Consider the following 20,000-nt stretch of genomic DNA (forward strand, 5'->3'; position numbering starts at 1 on the left):
TCGCTGTGGCAAGACACGAACACATTTGCTGTGACAAAAGTTCAAATTTTTTAGCAACAACAGCCACTAAGATGTCAGTTTTAGGCCTACCTAAAACTGTGGAGTCTATTCTGACCACCATTATCGCGGACCACGCTCTTATTTCCTGGAAGGTGACAGGCGAAGGCGACAAACCTGTCGTCGTGCTTCGCTTCAACTCCGCAGAGCAACAAGATGGCGAGTCGACATTACCAGTGGGCGCGTGGAGACGCAAACCCCCGTCACAGATACGCCGCGACAAGAAAAGGGCAGAAGACAGGCGTGCTACTTCACGGACTGACGAAACAAGAACAGAAAACATTGTGACACAGTGCTCCACAGAAACAAACAAAAGACAAGAACAAGAAAATAAGGCAAGTGATAGCATTGTTGACAGTAGGCATACTTCGCCATGCGGTCTATTTTTAGCCACCCCTGAGTTCATGCCTCCGTCACAACATGACAGTACACATTCCTGTGTTGACACGCCACGCTCTGCACGTGAGACAGACCCACCGCCTGCCACTGACACTGGGCGCAGTGGAGAGGAACATGTAAACAATAAAGACGACACCATAATAATAATAATAACAATGGACATTTGCTATAGCGCATAATCATGTATATGCTCAATGCGCTTTACAATAACTAGAATTAACATGTGTTTGGGCGCAAGTGGTTGGCAGACCACAGACAGTTCGCATGACAGTGCGGTAAATCAGACAGACGACAACAGCGAGAGTCTGGCACACATGGAAAAGATAACGTCTGAAAGAGGTATTGACATCAGACACATCAAGCTGCTGGTTAGTGAACTGAGGGACCGCCGTAAACAAAGACTTCTCCGCGATAGAAGAAGAAATGAATCTTTTGATACTGTTGTACTTGAAAATCATATTGGCACTCAGAGTTTGTACTGCAAAAGTGATGATGTTGTGCTCATGTATGATTTCAAAACAGATTGTAAACGCTGGTTCTTCGATCAGTCAGACAGCATGACCAAGCTTCAGAAATATGCCATGTCGTGTCTTCGAACATTGCCCCCGATCAGCAAAGATCGGTACGCTGAGTTGTACAAAGAAGAACTGGAAGAAGATCTGAGAATAGTGTCTCGAGTAGTCCGCTTTTACTTAGTATGAACAGTTTCAAACACTGTTGTTTGTTTGGTTTTTTTTCATTCTTGGACTGTCTAATGCTGAAAATGGCCGTCACGCACGTTTTATTGACTTACAATATCTGTCACCACACAGAAGAAAACATTAGACTGAAGGATTGATAAAATCATGATGTTATGATGCATGGTATTGGTGTGCAGTGTGAGTCAAGGTATCCCTGACTCTGACAAAGGCAGTGGACTCTCTATCGGACTTCCAGTAGCGAGAACTTTGCGCGATCGTGCATGCTTCGGAATATATAAAGCTTTGTACTTCGACATCCCAACCCCCCAACACCCTTTCACTATAAACATGTGTTTTCGTGAATAAAACATTCTGACACTGACTCTCCCCCCCCCCCGCAAATTCGTTATCTTTACGCTTTCCTATGATTAAAATGTCGCATTTGTAACCCCACCCCCCTTCCCCCAAAACAAAAAAGAAAAATAGAAGAAGAAGAAGAAAAAGAAAAAGAAAAATAAGAAGAAGAAGAAGAAGAAGAAGAAGAAGAAGAAGAAGAAGAAGAAGAAGAAGAACAACAACAACAACAACAACAACAACAACAACAACAACAACAACAACAACAACAACAACAACAACAACAACAAGACGTGAGCGGTTGTTTAAACTATCGCACGAAAACAATCCACAATAGGAAAGCCAACCTACAAATGTGTTGTTTACATTCCTCCAGATAACAGCACGCAGTTACACACTCACGCCCATGCATACTGTCATGAAACCGAAGTCCATCGCCGCGGCCATTTTCCTACCCACGCCGATGTCTGTAAGGCGTGGGCTGTGACTCGCACTTTGATAATATCACGTGGTTGAATAAACAACGGATACCGAAAGAGTAATACTGAAACAGTCACCGAGATTTAAGAAGACATTAAAGCTACCAAAAAACCGGCGAGCCTTTTCTCTAAACTATTGCTATATTCAAATAATAACATTATTAGGTTCGTGCAGTGACACCGGTCAGAGTTTGAGTCAGGCCAATAACAAGGTTTCCGTGACACAGAGTTTGAGTGTGTCCGATAATAAAGTTTCCTGCACACAGAGTTTGAGTCAGGCCAATAACAAGGTTTCCTTGACACAGAGATTGAGTGTGTCCAATAACAAGGTTTCCTTGACACAGAGATTGAGTGTGTCCAATAACAAGGTTTCCTGTACACAGAATACTACTAGTGGTACAGTTTTCATGTTTGCGTCTCTCCGTACGTTACTAAAACCTCTTCAGAGTGAACATAACAAAACCGCAAAGGTAGAATAACATGTACATAAACAATATCCAACATGCCCTGCCTGAAATGCCTGAAGCTCATTAATTTGCATTGCATTAAAGTTCAATCGAATTGATTAAATCGCCATTTAAAAAAAAAGAAAAACAAGTCGCGTAAGGCGAAAATACAATATTTAGTCAAGTAGCTGTCGAACTCACAGAATGAAACTGAACGCAACGCAACGCAGCAAGACCGTATACTCGTAGCATCGTCACTCCACCGCCCGTGGCAAAGGCAGTGCACGTGGAATTGACAAGAAGAGCGGGGTATTCGTTGCGCTGAGAAGGATAGCACGCTTTTCTGTACCTCTCTTCGTTTTAACTTTCTGAGCGTGTTTTTAATCCAAACATATCATATCTATATATTTTTGGAATCAGGAACCGACAAGGAATAAGATGAAAGTGTTTTTAAATTGATTTCAAAAAAAAAATTTGATAATAATTTTTATATATTTAATTTTCAGAGCTTGTTTTTAATCCGAATATAACATATTTATATGTTTTTGGAATCAGCAAATGATGGAGAATAAGATAAACGTAAATTTGGATCGTTTTATAAATTTTTATTTTTTTTTACAATTTTCAGATTTTTAATGACCAGTCATTAATTAATTTTTAAGCCACCAAGCTGAAATGCAATACCGAACCCCGGGCTTCGTCGAAGAGTACTTGACCAAAATTTCAACCAATTTGGTTGAAAAATGAGGGCGTGACAGTGCCGCCTCAACTTTCACGAAAAGCCGGATATGACGTCATCAAAGACATTTATCAAAAAAATGAAAAAAACTTTCGGGGATTTCATACCCAGGAACTCTCATGTCAAATTTCATAAAGATCGGTCCAGTAGTTTAGTCTGAATCGCTCTACACACACACACACACAGACAGACAGACGCACATACACCACGACCCTCGTTTCGATTCCCCCTCGATGTTAAAATATTTAGTCAAAACTTGACTAAATATAAAAAGGAAAACAAAAACAAAGGAAAACAGGTTTGACATAATCAAGTATTTGGTTATCTTTGCTTATAATTCTCTCTTGCATCTCACACGCACCACTCATATTACACCAACTTTTTTTGACCTACATCCGGGCTACCTACTGTCGAACTTTCAAAACTTGGCATTGTGCTGACTTAGTCAGGATGATAAGAGATTTATTTAGTTTTTATTTTATTTTATAATTTACAATGTTGGTCTCACAAACTTTCAATCTCATCTTAAAATTCTAACAATTCGGTCTATAACCATAACGAGGCTTCGGATTGTCACCTATACGTCCACTCAAAATTAATTCTTTGAAAAATGCTCGATCTCTATGGAGAGAGCAGAGGGTGTTCTCTAGCGGTTAGCGTACCAACGTAAGGATTTTTTTCCTGTATGTTGAAGCATGGCATGGTGGTGTCTGTGATCAGAAACTGATGGTTTACGGGAGGCGGATAGTGCATTTAAAGAAACAATTAATCTGAGGGCGAACATGATCACCTTACAAATCTAACGTAAAATGTAAAATGAAGTAAACTTTAATAGAATCAAAATAAACTTGAGACAAGAAAATAAATACTAAAACACACAAAAACAACACATCACCATTAAAGAAAAAAAGCCAATAAAAAGATTAAAAAATTAAAACAGAATCAACTAATAATAAAATGAAAAAAAAGAAAAAGAATGAGAGAAAAAAAGGAAGAAAAACAAACCTACGCACAGTGTAAATGGAACTTCTTGCACTCAATCCGACAAATATCTTTAAAATCGCTTTTTGTCGTAACAAAAACATCTCTCGGCTGAATAGTTGTGTTTATAGCAACCATTACGCCAAAGGTAACGAGGTCGAAAAGCAATCCGAAAAGTAGCACAAGCTTGAAAAACGAGGGGCGAAAAGACGCATATTAGCAGTGGAGTACAATAAGGGTATAATATGTATAGGGATTTTAAAAAAGACAGCACACTCGGGGGACGGGTTGGGGAGGGGGGTGGAGGGTGGATATTCACACTCATAGTCACGAACACGCGCACATTTACGCACGAAAAATTACAGGCACGCATTAGTGCATAATAAAGCAACAGCAAAAGAAAAACCTTGAACTCAACTGAGTTTGAAAGGATTCTTGTCCATTCTTTGGCAACGATCTCTCCAATTATAGGATTCTCCGCTATTTCTTGTGTGCTTGTTAGATTGTAAACGCGTTTCAAAAATCCTTTTCGCGAGGAAATATTTTTGAAAGCTCATTGTTTTTAATCCTTAAAGCGAGTCTTATTAGTGTCAGATCAACGCAATAAAAACCCAAAGTTTTCATTTCACAAAAACTGAAAACGTTGTTGAGAGGTTGTTCTACCGCATAACGAGCATAAACCAAACAACACGCGTCGAGACAAAAAGGGAACATCGTGGGATTGACAAACTGAAAACCTTTTGCCTTTATTTTGTTGTTTTCACCAAAGAGCAAAAAATGTCTTTCTGTCTTGAAATAATCACTCCGTTGTCACAGAGAGAGAGAGAGAGAGAGAGAGAGAGAGAGAGAGAGAGAGAGAGAGAGAGAGAGAGAGAGAGAGAGAGAGAGAGAGAGAGAGAGAGAGAGAGAGAGAGAGAGAGAGAGAGAGAGAGAGAGAGAGAGAGAGAGAAAAGCTATATTGTACGCATAAAAGTCGTGTGGACAATGACGACACAATTCAAATGTGTGTTTTTTATGTTTTACTACGGCGTCAAACTAATGTTCTCTCTCCTACGTGGAATGATATTTCCGTTGTTAAACTGCAAAGAGCATTTAACATTTGTGCTGACAGTGTCCCTATGTTTGATGAAACGTTGTTAATGTGGTTGCTCTTCGGAAAATAGCGCCACACGCGGGAGAACAAACATCAGTTATTGAAGGGCAACGATGATAAAATTACTCAGATACACCCAGACAGACACACACACATACACACAGGCACTGACACACACTAACACACACACACACACACACACACACACACACACACACACACACACACACACACACACACACTGACACACACACACACACACACACACACACACACAGAGGCACAGACACACACACACACACACACAGACCCACAGACACACACACACAGACACACAGACCCACAGACACACACACACACACACAAACACTAACACACAGTTAGCATGATTGATTACACATGAACACCGAAACAGTTTGACATTTAGCAGAACATATGTTACACAAATAAATGGACAAAGTTGGCAAACTTTGGTTTGTTGTATGAAGCCATGAAGCTGTTTATCGATGAAGCGCACTTTAGTGATGAATATATGCAATCAACATACGGAAATATCAAAACAAACAACTCTTTAAAACAATGTACAACGTAGCGGTCGCTTCAGGTGCACAATGTCAACATCATATATACATTAACATTTGAGTATGAAAATTTGAATATGAATATTAGTAAATCGGTTGTCAAATATCGCAGAATTTGACATTGAAGTATGACTTGTTGATTTTGCATGAATATGAATATCAGTCGCATGGTTGTCCAATTCACAGAAATGACATTTGAATATTTGTCGTCGTGAAGAGTATATATGTTACAGTTAATCTGTGAAACCAGGGAATATGTGTATTAACTAGGTAATACATAAATTAACTGACGGAAAAAACAGTTAATTCATGTATTACCTAAAATAGTTTAGTTAATACACGTATTTCCTGGTTTCACAGATTAACTGTAACATATATATATTCACCACATTTACACTGAAACGCTGTTTGAATACAACAAGAAATCAACCTCTATGTTGCAATAAAAACAGCAGCAGCAACAGCATAGATGAATAAAGCACAAGACCATTGTGAAGTCTCATGATTTGAGGATCGTCGAGGATCATTCTTAAACGCACACACCTTCCTGTGTAAACTGTTCGGCTAACTATCTGACCAGGTTTTTACATGGTAAATAAATCCACTCCACTTGGTCACACACCAAAAATGAACAGCCTGGGTGCTTACTGTGCACAATGGAAACATTTTATCAAGTTATCGCGTACATAATAATAATAATAATAATAATAATAATAATAATAATAATAATAATAATAATTGTCAGTAAGTACTGGTGTCACATGACTGATGTGAACCAGTTGATTGGCTAATGGCGATGCGCTAAAACTGTTAGCGCACTCTTGGAGTGCGCTAACTTTTCCACAGAGCGTATTCTTACGCCCTTTACCTAAGCAAGACTGTGCTCTCATCCTCAGAATTAATTACTGACATGTAGCTTATATTTTCCACAATATCAAATGACCATAAATTCCCTGCTTCTCAATTAAAGCAGAAGTGGTTTTTTTTCTGACAGATTGCATGTGCCTGTGCCACAGTGCGGCTGCCACTGATCTAAAAATACAAGCCGCTGTGTTTCATCTAATTCTCGCCGACTTGCATAGATTCTTCTCATCGTGTTAGTGGCATGTAGCTTATCATCCACATTACCAAATGATGAGTTAATATAAAATTCCCACCCGCTAGCAGAAAACACAAGTGTTATTCCGATAACGTACCAGCTAGACCAGTTTGGAAGACTGACTCGATCGACTCTGTCATACGTAGCCGCACTGACTACACTGAAATACGACTGCATCAGTTCAGTAAATGAATGGTTTCCGAATTATTATTTCAAGGCAAGAACAATCGTAATCGAAAAAGTGTAGGGTTCAGAACGTTCTTACCATTATAAGATTTATTACCAGCGTGCCTCGTGCGTGCAGACTCAGTCAGTGCAGACTGCATGCAGTGGTTTGATTGCCCTAGCAGACGACATAAACCCCGCTCAGCAAATTAACATGTTGGGCAAATGTGAACGAAAAAACGATGGGGATGTAATACGTGTAGGGTTCAGAGCATTCTTACCGTTCATATTTAGTATCAGACTCCCCGATGAGTGAAGATACAACACGAGAAATATGCCACATTTGTTTTGAAAATGTGCGAACCGTCGAGTCCCGCGGCTTCGAGTCAATTCAAGGGGAGTCACTCCGCACAGTCAATCCGTCGAAGCTCGACTGGAGGTTTCGAATCGCAAATAATGAAGAGCACAGCCCTTTCTCCGAGTTCAAATGAGGTCTCTCTGAAAGATCATCACTGTTCAGATTAACGCTACACTGGAATTTACCAACAGAAATTAAAATGCGTGTGACGAAAGCACGACACACTTGAGACACCCCACACAAAAGTAGATCTTTACTGTACACGACCTGACCACACAGTTATGCCTATTCAAATGCGCGTTGCAAAATGTGCGCTTGGAATCTTCTTTTTTCTATGGCGGTACTGACAATATCGTTATTGAAACAATCCCAGTGCACTAAGGGATTTATAGAGCAAATCTCGAAAATAATTATTGAACTCAGCGCTATGCGCTTCGTTCAATAATGAATTTTCTCGATTTGCTCTATAAATCCCTTAGTGCACTGGGATGTCTCAATAACTTAAATAATAATAATAATAATAATAATAATAATAATAATAATAATACGAGAATTTATAACGCGCACATATCTCACCACAAGGCGACTCAAGGCGTGACATTCGAACTCACCACAGCAAAACTGTTGGGTCTTGAGTTTTTGTTTGTAATAAGGTGGAGAAAATAATGGTCTTATTCCATGGACACGCTTATAGCCAGACTGAAAATAATGGTTAACCAAACTCTTTTCACGAGAAAGAGTGTGCCTTTAAACTCAGGCAAAACATGTATAAAATGTCATTGCTGTTATGTGAATCAATATGCGCAAGCACCACCATGTCCTACACATACTATGCTTTAAAAAAAAAAGGGGGGAGGGGGGCTTATGTACATTCTAAAGGTCTTCGCATTTTCGTATTTTTACAAAAATCACCCCAACCTATTAGAAGACTGGAAAGTAAGATTCAGCACTTTGGCGTTTTGGTAATGTATGCTTAAACTTGTAAACCACTCCAAAGTAGAGACATACCAACAAAATAGTCCCCGCACGTTTAATCCATTATCTCGTATAGAGTTGTCTCGCGGATTCTTCTTGTATAAAAGCAAGGGAGTAAACATCAACTCACATCCCCAAAGCTAAGGAGTAGTCATTATTTGACAAGCATGAGTTGGTTCGTTTGTTGTTCAAGTTTTCTGTTTTCGAGAACTCAGGAGGGGGGGGGGGGGGGGGGGGTTGGAGACAGTTTCAGGATTTTTCTTATTCTCTGTATTGTTCTCGATCAAATCTTAAAACTATTGCCAGTTTGGCCAATAAAAGGTAACAGGCTCCTTAAATCTCAGATTATTTTGCAGTCGGACTTTTAAATATTGTTCAAAAGCTTCATCTCTCTCAAAACATTATTCAAACATTCTTGTCTCAGAGACATGTATGAGTGAGAACACCGTACTACTTGTGCTGGCAGATGTAGTGCTCTGTATGCAGACGATGCATCTAACATGTTGGGAATTATCTCCCTTGTTTGACTATTGCATGCAGGTTGTAAGCCGGGACACATCATGGAAGCATACATCTGAATACATGATTGGAACTCAAGAGTTCGGTTGTTCATTACTTCTGTTCTTAGAGAACGTATGATGTTTGAGTGTGTGCAAGCATGGGCCAAGTAACATACACCAACACTACTACAGCAACTAATCGATTGGATCAAACAATGACCAACATCCAACTTGCTAGGGGAACACATCCGGCAGAGGTGGCAACAGGACAGATATGCCCACAACCTGGCACCGAAGGCGAATACAACAGCAGACTGGACAGCTCAGGGCGTCAGCATGGATGCGGAAGATGCGACGGCCATCCAGAAAACGGGTAGATTGAACTCGGCAGCCCGGTAAAGCAATCAATCTAGGAGAGCGAACACTCTGATATAAAAACAAGCTGAAGTCGGATGTGCTGGGCCTGACTTGTCAGGCGCGTAACGGCAGCACAACGCATCTACGCTCACATGACAGACAACAATGAGCGAACGACGAAGAAGAAGAAGAAGAAACAATGACCAGCTGGGTACAAACATCCCAACAATGAGATATCATATTTCTAGCAGCAAATCAGTTGACATTCCTCACATGCAGTTCATAATTGTTGAAATACTTAAGCGGGAGTATTTCTCAGTTTCGGAAATTATGACGTTTTCGAAACTTATGACGTCATTGTCATGATCAAGAATGAGGAATGGTATCAATACTAAACTTTGTAATCTGGGTTATAGATACAGACAATAAATAACGTACAGATTTTTTTTGTTTAGTACATTTAACAGTCATTACGTGATCACTATTATACAGACCACTTCTTACTCCAGTATGTGTAACAACATCTCCAATAACTATTGGAGTTACATGATCCTGTACAAAACATATCACATTCCAATACATTTCACAATCATTGACATCATTATATAGTTATAGAGTAACAAAACACCGATCAAACATATCTAAGAAAGCAAACATGCTTTGAGTCAACTTCATTCGGTGAATTTAGCATAACTCCACCAGTATCGGATGGTTGAATCAATTGATACAACTGTTTCGCGGGTCGGCTACGCAAAATGAACTTATATCGCATCAGACCAATTATTAAGCAAACAATCACACAGTTAGGTTAGCACTGCACTAATCATGAATTGAGAGAGCATTATTCGCCAGGTATACATGCCAGAGAAACTGGCATCAGACCTTTCAGCGAAATCTTCAGACAGGAAGAGAAGCGACGTAAAAAAATCACCATTTCACGTGTTTCTTCTTCTTCTGGGCATAATGGTTACAACTCCCATGTGCACTCTTTTTAATTGTTTTTGAACGAGTGGGCCCGATACCTGTATGGTCGTTTGAATTCCATCCTCCATGTTACGCAGTCATACTTCATTTCGGAGAGGGTGAGGGTGGTGCATGCTGGAGATTCTCGTGTTTCTATAACCCGGCAAAGCTGTGACACGAAGCACACGATATTTTCCATGCAGAACCAATAATCGTAGTATTTTTGGTCCAAAGAATTCGTCTTTTAAAGCATGTGTATTTCAGTGGTAATCAAGGATGTCACCTTTAGGTCATCAGACGACGTACTGCAGTATCCCACGTACACGAAAGATTGTGAAAAGAAAGGCAGACGAACTCGCTTCTTTCCAACATTAGGTTTAGTGGGCACGATTGGGTCAAGACTTTTCTTCGTGTCTTTCTACTCCTTTGTCTCAATGTCAGGCTTTAGTCTTGTTTCTGTGTCCGTCCTTTCTCATGTCCCAAACTCCCACAAACAAGTACGACCGCCAGACTTGTACAGGCTAATGACAGTGTAGAAATGTAGACATTCTCGCAAGTCACAGACTTGAAAACCATCTGCACACAGTCAGGGTAAATTCGCGAATATTTACACTGCGTACGTAAATGTTGCAACTATTCCAGCTGTCGCATTCGCAATGTAATCATCGATCTTGATTGTTCTCTGAACACTTTCGAAAAGACTGGGCAGATGTTATTGGAGCAGCCACTTCTTTACACGACTAGATCCGAGAATGCACAGTTCTTCATTGACCTGCACGGTTGGTCTAGTGGTAAGGCGTCCGCCCCGTGATCGGGAGGTCGTGGGTTCGAAGCCCGGCCGGGGTCATACCTAAGACTTTAAAAATTGGCAATCTAGTGGCTGCTCCGCCTGGCGTCTGGCATTATGGGGTTAGTGCTAGGACTGGTTGGTCCGGTGTCAGAGTAATGTGACTGGGTGAGACACGAAGCATGTGCTGCGACTTCTGTCTTGTGTGTGGCGCACGTTATATGTCAACGCAGCACCGCCCTGATATGGCCCTTCGTGGTCGGCTGGGCGTTAAGCAAAAAACAACAACAAAAAAACCAGTTCTTCATTCTCTGTGTCTATGCAGATGGTATTCTTTTCAGGGGTCCTGATTTGGCCTATTATGGTCCGCTGGACCCGAAAAGCAACAGCTAACTAACTAACTAACTATTCTTTTCAGGACCACGCAACAGCGTCTGTGATGCACTGTATTAATGTGTAACACTAGTGCTATTGTTTCGAACAATTCCCCTATCCTGCACTGCTGAAAGGTCCCGTGCAAACGACCTGAAAATGCTTCATAAACCAAAGTTCTGAAGGACCTGTCACGACACTTAGGTGCAGTTTGTGTTGCATGAGACGGATGCAGCAAAAAGGCGAAGGCTAAGGGGAGGAGAGGAACTCAGGAAAAGATGCAGCTGCTGTTGCTTCCGACGCAATAACTCAAGGAGGCTTCGCATGTTGGAATTTTTCATCGTTTTCGTGTTATTGGCAATCCAATTATTTTCCTGTTCAACCCGGCGGCAACTCTTTCCAACGCAGAGCGAAAAACGCATGGCTTTGAACAGTGAAGGCAAAGTATGTAACCTAAACAGGTGAGTTTTTAACGTTCCATTGTCACCATTCGAACTTTTTATTGATTCAGCAAATGTGTTAATTATTCTGGCATCGTGCACTCATGTTCCTTGGTGCCACCAATAACCCAGGAATGCTTTGACACAGGAGATCGTGGTATCGCTCACGTGATATGGGAGTGCTGTTTTTGAGGGGCATTATCCAAAAATCTAACGCATAACGATCCTGACACAGGGATTGTATGTGTCACGTACACACTGTAGTTCCATGTGTCACTGCCATGGAACACGTGTGCTGTGTGTCACTACAATGACACAGGTGTCTAATGTGTCACCAGATTCTAATGCATACCGATCACATGTCCTTACATTGAGACAAGGGCTCTATGTCTCAGGATCGATACAACGTAGATCGACACTACTGATACACACATCATTGGCCTCCCCCGTGAGAATGCCTTGCCTGTGTAATGCTTACATTCCTGCTCAAACTACGTTGAGCCAGAAGTACTAGCGATGTGAATAAAGGCAGACTTTACCTTCTTGCAAACTACGAACCTACGCAAACGTCGAAAGAAAATAGTCAACGACAAAATAATGTCCAAAAACACAATACAGAGAACGTACTTGAGGTCGCTTGCAATATACAATGATTTCTAATTTAAAAAACCCATCAGTTTTTGTAACGGAATATTCAAGAAGGCCTGACCTTCAAGTCGTTGCTGTCGGGTGGAAAAGGCAAACTCTCAAGTTGGAAAGCGTTAACCAACGGTCTATGATTGACCTTGGCGAACCGACAATGAACACCTATGACTTGACGTCTTACAAACAGATCCATCACAACTGCAAGATGCATTCCTAACAAATACACACACTTAACGTCCGAATGTGAAATGTATTCCTTCACTGACTGAACGTTGAAGTATGCAAATTCTGTCACGTGAAAATATCATCCCACTCTGAGAGTCTAACGTCCAGCCATGTCCCGTCACAATTGGCCATTCTGGGCCTTTTCATGAAGCTAGACTGAGACTTCAATCAATCAATCAATATGAGGCTTATATCGCGCGTATTCCGTGGGTACAGTTCTAAGCGCAATGATTTATTTATTTTTATTTTTATTTTTTTTATTTTATGCAATTCATATCGCGCACATATTCAAGGCGCAGGGATTTATTTATGCCGTGTGAGATGGACTTTTTTTTTACACAATACATCACGCATTCACATCGGCCAGCAGATCGCAGCCATTTCGGTGCATATCCTACTTTTCACGGCCTATTATTCCAAGTCACACGGATATTTTGGTGGACATTTTTATCTATGCCTATACCATTTTGCCAGGAAAGACCATTTTGTCAATCGTGGGATCTTTAACGTGCACACCCCAATGTAGTGTTCCCATCGCGTTCAAGCACTGCAGATAAAGACGACGAAAATGCAATCATCGTCCAAACTCTCTTTCATGCACTGAAGGCACGCATTACACACGTTTTCAATTACACCGAGGACAAACAGAGTCACCAGTAACATTCCTTGGAGATGCTTAGTTCATGAAAAAGTCATGCATCATCGTGATAGATAGAAAACATGTTGCTTCTTGCTTGCAGAGTTCGCGAAAAAGCCATGCATGCTTGGTCCTCTGATACAGATCCTATCGTTCTTTGTGCGAGTTTGTAAGAGTTTATCAGAGGACGCAGCCACACATGCCATATATTTGACCACCAATGCATTTGCGCAAGAAAGTTCCATTTCTGTATTCGCTTTTTCGTCGTGTTCGCCCAGTCCTTGTCAGGTATGCGGTTCTGTGTATTTTGACTCAAATTTCACGATGTCAGAATCTCTGCAAGCGCATACTCCTCGGAGCGTATATGATACTGCAAACTTGAAACATTTGCTGGCACAAAAAAAACCTCCCTTTCTTTTACTTATGGACTTCTCATATAAGCGTTTAGTCCAAAACGTGGCTGTACGGTTGTCTGTTGCTGTTGTGCATTCCAGAATGATAAAAAATCAAAGAAACTGTTGTGGAGCACTTTCTTCGGTTCAGATTTCTCTGACTTGTCTACTCTCGTAGCAGCATCTGACGTAAAGCACCATACACAGTTCAGATGTCAGTGGCTTGTCCGTGTTAGAAAGGCAGACTGACATTCATGAATGTACTACATAACTTACCACACACGTGTACACCCCTCTAGTTTATTGTGTCTCGGTCAGAAAAATCCGAATTGCATATGTGCATCTAGAGAGCGGGCCTTGAATCACTGGGATCTGACATTCTTTCTTGTTTGCTGTATCACGGTCAGAAGAAAAACAACTCCACCCTCACGCCTTGTGATTCACAAAAGAATACACAAGTTCACTCGAATCACACACAAATATATCTATTGCGTTCACTAAGCCACAATAACATATGTTTGGCCTGCAAGCCTTTTTCCAAAAGGTAGGCGTCACTATAGCAGTCCTTCAACTTACACTGGTCACCAATCTTCTTCCGCATGGCACAAAAAACACCTCCCTTTCGTTGACTTACCGACCAGTCATATAAGGGCTTGGTCCAAAACGTAGCAATTGCTGGCACACATTTCAGAATGTTAAAAGACCCAAAAGAAATCGTCACTGACGAGTCCATGTTTGCAGCAGAATTTGACGTGAAGCACCATCCTCAGTTCAGATGTCAAATCTGACATGACTAGCCTGCCTGGTGGACGTCTTTCCACCGCCAAGACTGCAAGAGAGAGAATCCCATCACTGACTGAATCTTATTTGCTTATATCATTAAATGTATCTCTGCAGTAGATGCTGACTTGCAGGTGCATTCCCAGAAAAATGCACATCATTCTATTCTGGTTATACTTTAGAATGCAGCTATCTCGTTTGCCAATAAATGCATGCGCATCACTTACTCTGATACACCCATCATGATTGTCATGTCTGTGTTTTAAACGCTACTGAAATCAAACTCTAGTCCATAGAAAGCACAGAACTCACTCTCATACATCTCGTTCGCTGTGTCTCGAGCAAAAATGCTGACTTCTACGGAACTTCATTTCCATCAGACAGTAACACCAGTTCTGTGTCTCGATTTGCATGCTAAGAGCCTGTAGATGTATTATCTCTTCCAAAGATGATCCACATCATCATTTACTCTCATACACCCATCTAATTCGCAGTATTGTGGTCATAGATGCTGGAGATAATCAACATATCTTCCTCTCATACACCCATCTCATTGACAGTATAACGTTCATGGATGCTGGAGATAAGCAACATCATTTGACAGTATATATATCGGTCATGAATGCTGGAGATCATCAACATCACTTGACAGTATCTCGGTCATGGATGCTGGAGATAATCCACATCACTTGACAGCATATAGGTCATGGATACTGGAGATAATCCACATCACTTGACATTATCTCGGTCATGGATGCTGGAGATAATCCGCATCACTTGACAGCATATCGGTCATGGATACTGGAGATAATCCATATCACTTGACAGTATATCGGTCATGGATGCTGGAGATAATCCACATATCTGCCTCTCAAACACCCATCTCATTGGCAGTGTCTCGGTCATAGATGCTGACCTGCACGTGCGTCCCTTCCCCGTTCCTCACACATTTACTACTCCGGTGCTGCATCAGCGCGAACTTCTTGGCGCAGAAGACCTTGTAGAACGTGTTCCTGAAGATGAGACTCAGCGTACAGTACAGCACAAAGTTGATGGCCGAATTCAACGCCAACAGCGAGTCCGTGATCTCGCGAACAGCTTTGACCATGTGGTCCTCCTCCACGTAGCCTTTGCCGAAGAAGGTGGACATGATGGCGTCGGGAGTGATGCAGACGATGAAGACGACGACGACGGCGATAAGCATCAAGGTGATTCTGTTCCGGGAGGAGAGTTTCTTCCCCTTGACACGCTCCATGCGCAGAACGTTGATGATGCGTGCGTTGAGGTAGATGAGGATGAAGACCGGGATGATGCCTCGCATGAAGTTCTGGACCCACGTGTAAGGCACCATCACCTGTCACAAAAACACGAGTTTGAGTTATACATTAAAGGTAGGTATTGGTATTTTCACAATTTCATTTTCATTTTCATTACTTTATTGTCCCATCGCTGGGAAATTCGGGTCGCTTCCTCCCAGTGGAAAGCTAGCAGCAACGGAGTCGCGCTACCCAGGTGTTCAATATCCAATTCAATATCTTTGCGTGTTGTCTTTTCAACGTTTGGGATGATGTCTCGCATATAGTTCTGAATCCACGCGTAACAAAATAGTGAGTTTCAGTTATACATTAATCCCGTCCTTAATTGATCCAGAAGTCGACTTCGCAAAGACTTCGCGAAGTCTGTTTACCGAAAACTCAGTGCTAAAGCTTCCTGAGGCCAGCTTTGCGAAGTAGTATACTTCGCGTGGTCGACTTCGACTAGTTAAGGACAGGCTTTAAGCCTAGGTCTTGGTATTTTCACAATTCAATATATTTGTGTGTTGTCTTTTCAAAGATGGGAAAGATGCCACACAGATAGTTATGAATCCGCGTGTAAAGCACATTTAACATAAAACATAATTTTAAAAAATGAAAAAATTAAGGTGATTCCTGTATATTTTGTAGTTTATTGTTTTTATATATAGGTTTTGAATTGTAATTAAACAAATAAATTGAATAAATAGCAACAACTCGTTGATGCCTTGTACAAAGTATTTTATCCATTTGTAATGTAGGCGTCATCACCTGTGACAAGAATACATTGCATAATTTATGTTACTTCAGGTTATTGTGAGAAATGTTTACAAATATGTATATTATGCAGTTGTTGAAGTCGCTGTAATTTGTATAGTCCTAGAGATAAGTGACAGATGCGTGAAATTCTCGGTCTACATGAAAGGCACCAGCAGTTGTAAGGGAAGTAAACTCATTGAAGCAGAAATGAAAGTAAGTGATCTTCTTCTTCTTCGTTCATGGGCTTAGACTCCCACGTTCACTCATGTTTTACGCACAAGTGGAGTTGTACGTGTATGACCGTTTTTACCCCGCCATTCAGGCAGCATACGCCGATTTCGAGGGAGGTATGCTGGGTATTTTCGTGTTTCTATAACCCACCGAACTCTGACATGGATTACAGGATCTTTTCCGTACGCACTTGGTCTTGTGCTTGCGTGTACACACGAAGGGGGTTAAGTCACTAGCAGGTCTGCACATAAGTTGACCTGGGAGATCGGAAAAATCTCCTCTCTGAACCCACCAGGCGGCAGCGACCGGGATTCGAACTCAAGACCTCCCGATTAGGAGGCCGACGTCTTACCACCCCGCCACTGCGCCCGTCAAAGTAAGTGATAATTGTTTGTCTTTCTTGTTGGTGCTTGTTTGTGTTTACGTTGTGTATTTCTTTCTTGTTTAGTTTCTTCTGTGATAAGATAATGCAACAATCTATTTGTGACCCTCCACCACGGAATGAGTCGCATGTCACATGTGCATGATTTTTATATTTTTACATCTTCTTTAAGTGATCTTGAAGCTCTATCCAGTGGTGAAACCCGTTTTAGAACAGAGCGAAAACTTGCTGAGTAATAAGACTGGGACTAAGGTGATCCTCACACTGATACCTTACACCCCGCGGACGTATGCCAGGCCTAGCGCAGAACCTTGCGAGGTGACATCCGACTCATTCTGTGGTGGACGGTCACAAAATAAAAGGTACAAAATGAAGGACATTGTTAGAAGATTTGGCCATCGTTGAGGTATTTCTACGAGTGTTATGATATATGTGCTCAAAATTAATGTGTTTTTCTTTACTAAAGTCTCATTAATTTGCAGCAAATGTCGCGCAGAAAAATATACGCGTATATGTATGCGCAGATTTTGTCTTAAACCCTAGCGGATCTGTGTTTCGCTCTGGCGAAAGGGGTTGTTGGCGTAAAATATAAAGAAGTTGCAAAAGTAAGTTTAGTATATATTGTGATCTGCTCCTGACAGTAACAAAATGCATATTTTTCCTTAGAAGAAAACAAAACAAGAGACAAAAATAAAGAAGAAGAAGAAAACAGCTAGAATTGAATCTGTGTCCAAAAATATCGCTTTGCACCCTCGTAAAGGTCCAATCGTGTTTTCGCCTGAAGTTGCGGCCACACACACACACACACACACACACACACACACACACACACACACACACACACACACACACACACACACACACACACACACACACACACACACACACACACACACACACACACACACATAAACACACACAATCACACAAACCTCTACCACCCCTCCCCTCCCCCCGAACACCTTCTTGCTTCTTTCAAAGCTATTTCTCTTTTCTTAACCTGCTAGATGTTTAAAAAAAAAAGTACACATAAAATCAACAGAAAATAGACAAGGACAGAAAAGTCAAAATTGAAATGAAGTCAAATATCAGTAATAAAACAAAACAAAGACCAGAGCCGCGTCTCTTTAATTAACATGCATTTAAACCCGAAATATAGCCGCTCTTTAAATTTAATCTCCGCAAAAGTGAGCAAAATTGGAAAAAACGAAAATAGCAACCACACTTTCTTGAACTCTGCTGACGGCAAGGAGAACTGATAGTGTACCTCAGAATTACGTACCTCATGCGGTAACGCGCGAGATGGGCACCTTGCTACTGGAACGATAATGATGGTCGACGACCGCTAATGATGTGATTATCTCCCTTGACACGTTTAATCTGGGACATCTTTTTGTCTTTTTTCTCTTTTGATAGATAATATAGACAGCAACATCAATAAGAGAACATTGTGACCCATGCATCCTCCCTTCCTGACCCTTACCCCCTCCCCCTCTCTCCACCATTCTTCTCTCTCTTTCTCTCTCTCTCACTCTTTCCCTCTCTCTCTGTCTCTGTCTCTCTGTCTCCCTCTCTCTCCCTCTCTCTCTCACTCACTCTCTCCCTCCCTCTCTCTCGCTCTCTCTCACGCTCTGTCTCTCTCTCTCTCTGTCTCTCTCTCTCTTTCTCTCTCTCTCTCTGTCTCTCTCTCCCCCCCTCTCTCTCTCTCCCTCTCTCTCCCCCCTCTCTTTCTCTCCCTCTCTCTCTCTCCCCCCCCCTCTCTCTCTCTCCCTCTCTCTCCCCCCTCTCTCTCTCTCTCCCTCTCTCTTTCCCCCTCTCTCTCTCTCTCCCTCTCTCTCCCCCCCCTATCTCTCTCTCCCTCTCTCTCCTAAATTTCCTCCCCTTGAAAGGTCAGTTGACGTTAAACAAGGCTGTGTTCATGTATAAAATTCTAAATGACGACTGTCCTAAATATTTGCAATCACATTTCAAACATGCCACAAAAAGATATGGGTCCCAAAAAATCATCCCTCCTATACCTCGCATAGACCTCTACAAATCGAGCCTAGCCTTCTCGGGAGCTTTTCTCTGGAACTCCTTCCCCCAACAGATAAGAAATGCAACTTCAGTGAAATTGTTAAAGAGACAGTCACGTTCACACATCATTCGTGAATGAAATGTCTTGTTCGATTGTTATTTAGTTGAACATTTTGTACTAGTGTTAACGGATGTGTAGCTAATCTGAGCAACTTAATTCTCAAAATGAAAGGCTTAACTATGTCAATGTAATTTTGTAATTTTTGAGTTCTCCTTATACCGTTTTAGTAAAGAGCAAAAACTGTTTGAGTTATAAGCCTGTGACTGAGGTGACCCTCACACTGTTACCCAACACTCCCCGGACTTATATTAAGTCTAGCGCAGAACCGCGCGAGGTGTCATGCGACTCATTTCGTGGTGGAGGGTCACAATATCATTCCTTAACTGCACATAGTATTGCAATCCATACAATGTATTTCTATATCTTATATGATTGAATTTTTATTTGTTATGTCCGTCTGTCTTTATGTGTTGTATAAAGGACAGGTTGGAAGAATAGGCTTTGCCTAAAACCTTTATCCTTTTGTAATAAAGTTCTGAGTCTGAGTCTGAGTCTGAGTCTCTCTCCCTCTCTCTCCCTCTCTCTCTCTCTCCCTTTCTCTCCCTCTCTCTCCCTCTCTCTCTCCCTCTCTCTCCCCCCTCTCTCTCTCTCTCCCTTTCTCTCCCTCTCCACCCCCCCTCCCTCTCTCTCTCCCTTTCGCGCCTAATCCTCTGTACCCAACTCCGCCATCCCGTTTTCTTCCTCTGTACAAATAA

General features: G+C 41.5%; 1 protein-coding gene and 1 long non-coding RNA gene across 2 annotated transcripts in view; both read right to left on the reverse strand.

The window, feature by feature from the left end:
* The window catches only part of LOC138947245 (uncharacterized), a 394,861-nt gene that overhangs the window by 141,183 nt on the left and 233,678 nt on the right, over positions 1-20,000 (reverse strand). The window lies entirely within an intron of this gene.
* Positions 14,516-20,000, reverse strand: part of LOC138946737 (12-(S)-hydroxy-5,8,10,14-eicosatetraenoic acid receptor-like) — a 23,484-nt gene continuing 17,999 nt past the window's right edge. The window contains 1 exon segment of the mRNA XM_070318139.1: positions 14,516-15,858. Coding sequence (XP_070174240.1) covers positions 15,376-15,858 — 483 coding nt within the window. The 3' untranslated portion in view covers positions 14,516-15,375.

This window comes from Littorina saxatilis, linkage group LG14 (genome assembly GCF_037325665.1).
Source record: "Littorina saxatilis isolate snail1 linkage group LG14, US_GU_Lsax_2.0, whole genome shotgun sequence".
NCBI classification, from domain to species: Eukaryota; Metazoa; Mollusca; class Gastropoda; order Littorinimorpha; family Littorinidae; genus Littorina; species Littorina saxatilis.